General features: G+C 54.4%; 1 protein-coding gene across 1 annotated transcript; it reads left to right on the forward strand.

Moving 5' to 3' along the window:
• The first annotated feature begins 767 nt into the window (after nt 1-767).
• Nucleotides 768-5,033, forward strand: CAV3 (caveolin 3). The gene is made up of 2 exons (XM_072127316.1): nt 768-986; nt 4,207-5,033. The coding sequence occupies exons 1-2, from the start codon at nt 876-878 to the stop codon at nt 4,546-4,548; spliced, it is 453 nt and encodes a 150-aa protein (XP_071983417.1). The 5' UTR covers nt 768-875; the 3' UTR covers nt 4,549-5,033.
• The last annotated feature ends 1,448 nt before the right edge of the window (nt 5,034-6,481 follow it).

Below are 6,481 nucleotides of genomic sequence, written 5' to 3' on the forward strand. Positions count from 1 at the left end.
CAGGGATAATACACACAGTGATGTCACAGTACAGGGATAATACTCACAGTGATGTCACAGTACAGGGATAATACACACAGCGATGTCACAGTACAGGGATAAAACACACAGTGATGTCACAGTACAGGGATAATACACACAGTGATGTCACAGTACAGGGATAATACACACAGTGATGTCACAGTACAGGGATAATACACACAGTGATGTCACAGTACAGGGATAATACGCACAGTGATGTCACAGTACAGGGATAATACACACAGTGATGTCACAGTACAGGGATAATACTCACAGTGATGTCACAGTACAGGGATAATACACACAGCGATGTCACAGTACAGGGATAATACACACAGTGATGTCACAGTACAGGGGATAATACACACAGTGATGTCACAGTACAGGGATAATACACACAGTGATGTCACAGTACAGAGATAATACACACAGTGATGTCACAGTACAGGGATAATACACACAGTGATGTCACAGTACAGAGATAATACACACAGTGATGTCACAGTGCAGGGATAATACACACAGTGATGTCACAGTACAGGGATAATACACACAGTGATGTCACAGTACAGGGATAATACACACAGTGATGTCACAGTACATGGAGGGGGGTGTGATGTATATGATGTATATGTTTGGCTTTCTATCTATGGACCCCCAGTCTATTATCTGGTGAGGGGGCCGCATGTCCTAAAGTGATCCATGATTACTGTGACGAGTCGCATGTGTGCAGATAGGACAGGAGCCCCCGCTATGTCAGCAGCTGTTCTCACATGTCAGCAGCCCCGGCTCACACTCAGTCTGCAGAACTGCACCCAAGGAAGAGGCAGCGGCCATAGAGGGACCCGGGGATCATGGCAGAGGAACAACTGTACTATGAAGACAAGATCTCCAAAGACATTCTCACCAAGGAGATCGACCTGGTGGACAGAGACCCCAAGAAGATAAACGACGATGTGGTCAAGGTGTGGTTTAGTAATATCTAATCTATTTACAGGCAGCATGTTATAGAACAGGAGGAGCAGAATAGAGCTTATATAGTGTCCTATCTGCAGGCAGCATGTTATAGAACAGGAGGAGCAGAATAGAGCTTATATAGTGTCCTATCTGCAGGCAGCATGTTATAGAACAGGAGGAGCAGAATAGAGCTTATATAGTGTCCTATCTGCAGGCAGCATGTTATCTGCAGGCAGCATGTTATAGAGCAGGAGGAGCTGAGCAGATTGTACATAGTGTCCTATCTGCAGGCCGCATGATATAGAGCAGGAGGAGCTGAGCAGATTGTACATAGTGTCATATCTGCAGGCAGTATGTTATAGAGCAGGAGGATCTGAGCTGATTGTACATAATGTCCTATATGCAGGCAGCATGTTATAGAGCAGGAGGAGCTGAGCAGATTGTACATAGTGTCCTATCTGCAGGCAGCATGTTATAGAGCAGGAGGAGCTGAGCAGATTGTACATAGTGTCCTATATGCAGGCAGCATGTTATAGAGCAGGAGGAGCTGAGCAGATTGTACATAGTGTCCTATATGCAGGCAGCATGTTATAGAGCAGGAGGAGCTGAGCAGATTGTACATAGTGTCCTATATGCAGGCAGCATGTTATGGACCATCTGATGGTTACGGAGCTTGTTACAATGGGGGTCATTTACTAAGGGCCCGATTCGCGTTTTCCCGACGTGTTACCCGAATATTTCCGATTTGCGCCGATTCTCCCTGAATTGCCCCGGGATTTTGGCGCACGCGATCGGATTGTGGCGCGCTGGCATGCACACGACGGAAATCGGGGGGCGTGGCAGAACGAAAACCCGACTGATTCGGAAAAACTGCCGCATTTTTTTTTAAAAATCTGTCGCAGAGCTTGCACTTACCTTCACTCAGCCCGGCTCGGTGTATTCCAGTGCGTTCCGATGCTTTTCAGCGCAGCAGCGCCACCTGGTGGACGGCGGAGGAACTACATCAATAAATCCCGGCCGGACCCGAATTCATTGCAGAGAACGCGCCGCTGGATCGCAAATGGACCGGGTAAGTAAATCTGCCCCAATGTTTGTATATTCACAGATGTGAGCTAAGCCTATTTACTATGAAGGGGCAACACTGCGCCTCTGTTGTGTCTAAAGGGAACTTGTCAGCTGGTGTGATCATGCAGACTGCAGCCAGTGTTAGGTATTGTCCCTGGAGAGCTGTGGCAGATGTAGTAGGGTCATGCACAGCAGTGTGAGGACACCCCCAGTACAATCCAGGAATATAAATCCATATATCACAGTCCTGCTGCTACTAACATGCACACATCTCTCTCCTGTGCTGTAGTATCTTATAGAGGAGGCAGAAGTATTAATCCCTTCAGTCTAGAGGGGTCCAGCAGCAGTAGAATACATGATACTGGGGAGGTGGGACCAGGCTGACGGCTCTTATCTCTGCTGATACATTGTAACAAACCCACTTATGGATTCTTCCGATCACCGCTGCTTCTGTTAATATCATTATCTGAAGTGAGACGATTGTTTCCTTCCTGGATCTCTTGGGTTCAAAGTCGGAGTGGTGAGAGGTGCCCGCGGGCGAGGTGCCAGACTCTGAACCCTGACTACATGGCAGCCTCTGCCCAGGGAATCGGGGGAGGGCATTGCAGACCCTCCAGGCAACATGGGGTTAACTCATTACCTGGAAGCGGCTCTTCATTCTCCTATGTAAGGAAGAAACACCATGAACCCCCCCAATCAAAGGTATTAGGCGTAATGTAATCACAGGGAGGTGGAGGAGGAGGAGGACAGAGGAGTCTGGAGGAGGAGGAGGAGGACAGAGGAGTCTGGAGGAGGAGAAGGAGGACAGAGGAGTCTGGAGGAGGACAGAGGAGTCTGGAGGAGGAAGAGGACAGAGGAGCCTGGAGGAGGAAGAGGACAGAGGAGCCTGGAGGAGGAAGAGGACAGAGGAGTCTGGAGGAGGAAGAGGACAGAGGAGTCTGGAGGAGGAAGAGGACAGAGGAGTCTGGAGGAGGAAGAGGACAGAGGAGTCTGGAGAAGGAAGAGGAAGAGGAGTCTGGAGGAGGAAGAGGACAGAGGAGTCTGGAGGAGGAAGAGGACAGAGGAGTCTGGAGGAGGAAGAGGACAGAGGAGTCTGGAGGAGGAAGAGGACAGAGGAGTCTGGAGGAGGAAGAGGACAGAGGAGTCTGGAGGAGGAAGAGGACAGAGGAGTCTGGAGAAGGAAGAGGAAGAGGAGTCTGGAGGAGGACAGAGGAGTCTGGAGGAGGAGGAGGACAGAGGAGTCTGGAGGAGGAGGACAGAGGAGTCTGGAGGAGGAGGACAGAGGAGTCTGGAGGAGGAAGAGGACAGAGGAGTCTGGAGGAGGAAGAGGACAGAGGAGTCTGGAGGAGGAAGAGGACAGAGGAGTCTGGAGAAGGAAGAGGAAGAGGAGTCTGGAGAAGGAAAAGGAAGAGGACAGAGGAGTCTGGAGGAGGAAGAGGACAGGGGAGTCTGGAGGAGGAGGAGGACAGGGGAGTCTGGAGGAGGAGGAGGACAGGGGAGTCTGGAGGAGGAGAAAGACAGGGGAGTCTGGAGGAGGAGGAGGACAGGGGAGTCTGGAGGAGGAGGAGGACAGGGGAGTCTGGAGGAGGAGAAAGACAGGGGAGTCTGGAGGAGGAGGAGGACAGGGGAGTCTGGAGGAGGAGGAGGACAGGGGAGTCTGGAGGAGGAGGAGGACAGGGGAGTCTGGAGGAGGAGGAGGACAGGGGAGTCTGGAGGAGGAGGAGGACAGGGGAGTCTGGAGGAGGACAGGGGAGTCTGGAGGAGGACAGGGGAGTCTGGAGGAGGACAGGGGAGTCTGGAGGAGGACAGGGGAGTCTGGAGCAGGACAGGGGAGTCTGGAGCAGGACAGGGGAGTCTGGAGCAGGACAGGGGAGTCTGGAGCAGGACAGGGGAGTCTGGAGCAGGACAGGGGAGTCTGGAGGAGGACAGGGGAGTCTGGAGGAGAAGGAGGACAGAGGAGTCTGGAGGACAGAGGGGGTTATGCCTCCTGGGGGGGGGGGGGTCGGCACCATTACTGGATATTATTATAATTTCGGGTCCTGGTGACTGGGGATCTTTGTGGGGATCCTGGGGGTCACTCTTGGTCCCAGTAGTGAGTGACAGGTCTGTCCATGTGGTCGGGGGCTTCCTATAATTGACCCTTTCATGTCTGTCTCCCTGCAGCTGGACTTTGAGGATGTGATCGCGGAGCCATATGGGACTCACAGCTTCGATGGCGTCTGGAAAGCCAGTTACACCACCTTCACCATCACCAAGTACTGGTGCTACCGGCTGCTCTCCGCCCTGGTGGGCATACCCCTCTCCATCATCTGGGGGGTCCTCTTTGCCCTCATCTCCTTCTGTCACATCTGGGCCGTGGTACCGTGTGTGAAGAGCTACATGATAGAGATCCAGTGCGTGGGGCGGACGTTCTCCCTCTGCGTCCGCACCTTCTGTGATCCGTTATTTGAGGCAATTGGTAAAGTCTTCAGTGCGGTCAAAGTAACACTGCAAAAACAGGGGTGAGGAGCCCCCCGAATGTCAGGAACTGTACATCTGACCCCAACACACTGCAACGAACCCTCAGCATCACATTGAACATTCTCATTTTATATCATTTCCATTTTTTTCATTATTGTCAACTGTTTCTTCTTGTTTACATCCGGTTATAAAGTAACAATGTGCAGCATTACCGCCCCCTGCACCTCTGCCCCCTGCACCACCGCCCCCTGTCACCACCGCCCTTTGCCACCACCGCCCTCTGCACCACCGCCCCCTGTCACCACCGCCCCCTGTCACCACCGCCCCCTGTCACCACTGCCCCAGCATCACCACCCCAGCATCACCACCCCCCCTCTCACCACCTCCCCCTGCACCTCTGCCCCCTGCACCACCGCCACCTGTCACCACTGCCCCCACCGCCCCCTGCACCACTGCCCCCTGTCACCACTGCCCCCTGCACCACCGCCCTCTGCCACCACCGCCCCCTGCACCACCGCCCCAGCATCACCACCCCCCTGCACCACTGCCCCCTCTCACCACCGCCCCCTGCACCTCTGCCCCCTGCCACCACTGCCCCCTGCCACCACCGCCCGCTGCACCACTGCCCCAGCATCACCACCCCCCTGCACCACCGCCCCCTCTCACCACCGCCCCCTGCACCTCTGCCCCCTGTCACCAACGCCCCCTGCCACCACTGCCCCCTGTCACCACTGCCCCCTGTCACCACTGCCCCCTTGCACCACCGCCCCCTCTCACCACCGTCCCCTGTCACCACCGCCCCCTGCCACCAGTCACCACTGCCCCCTGTCACCACTGCCCCCTGTCATCAATGCCCCCCTGCACCACCGCCCCCTCTCACCACCGCCCTCTGTCACCACCGCCCCCTGCCACCACTGCCCCCTGCCACCACTGCCCCCTGTCACCACTGCCCCCTGTCATCAATGCCCCCTGCATCAATGCCCCCTGCACCACCGCCCCCTGTCACCACCGCCCACCGGAACCACTGCCCCCTGTCACCACTGCCACCACTGCCCCCTGCACCACCGCCCCCTGCACCACCGCCCCCTGTCACCACCGCCCACCGGAACCACTGCCCCCTGTCACCACTGCCACCACTGCCCCCTGCACCACCGCCCCCTGCACCACTGCCCCCTGTCACCACCGCCCACCGGAACCACTGCCCCCTGTCACCACCGCCACCACTGCCCCCTGCACCACCGCCCCCTGTCACCACTGCATCACCACCCCCCCTGCACCACCGCCCCCTGCACCTCTGTATCACTGCCCCCTGTACCACCTGTCACCTTTGCCTCATCGCCCCCTGTCACCTCTGACCCCCTCTCACCTCTGACCCCCTGTCACCTCTGCACTACTTCCATCTCTGCCCTAGTCATGTGTCACCTCTGTACATTTCAGTTATGAAGGGAATCTTCAGTTTTATATAAATGAAGAATCTTTTGTATCTCTCAAAAAGATTTTGTGTTTCAGTTCTTCGCCATTTTCAGTATCTCTGATGTCAATCAATAAGAACTCATTTACATTGTCACCCAAAATCCTCATTAATTTATTACAAATATTTCCAATCTAATCAACAGAATGTGAACCTTTTCTCCAGCGACAGAGGATAGTAACTCCGAGACTCCAAGCCCAATTCTGACGAGAAGCGGAAGGAACTAATTAGATTTTGGTCACTTTGTTTTGAGGAGTGTTATCAGACACGAGAGGATTAGATACACAGCTCAGCAGACAGTATCACACAGGATAGGATTAGATACACAGCTCGGCAGACAGTATCACACATGATGGGATTAGATACACAGCTCAGCAGACAGTATCACACAGGGGAGGATTAGATACACAGCTCGGCAGACAGTATCACACAGGATAGGATTAGATACATGCAACATCCCCCACCGGGGCCTAGCTTTTTCTTGGGGCCTGAGTGGCTGGCGGTTGC

The sequence above is a fragment of the Engystomops pustulosus genome, chromosome 10 (assembly GCF_040894005.1).
Source record: "Engystomops pustulosus chromosome 10, aEngPut4.maternal, whole genome shotgun sequence".
NCBI classification, from domain to species: domain Eukaryota; kingdom Metazoa; phylum Chordata; class Amphibia; order Anura; family Leptodactylidae; genus Engystomops; species Engystomops pustulosus.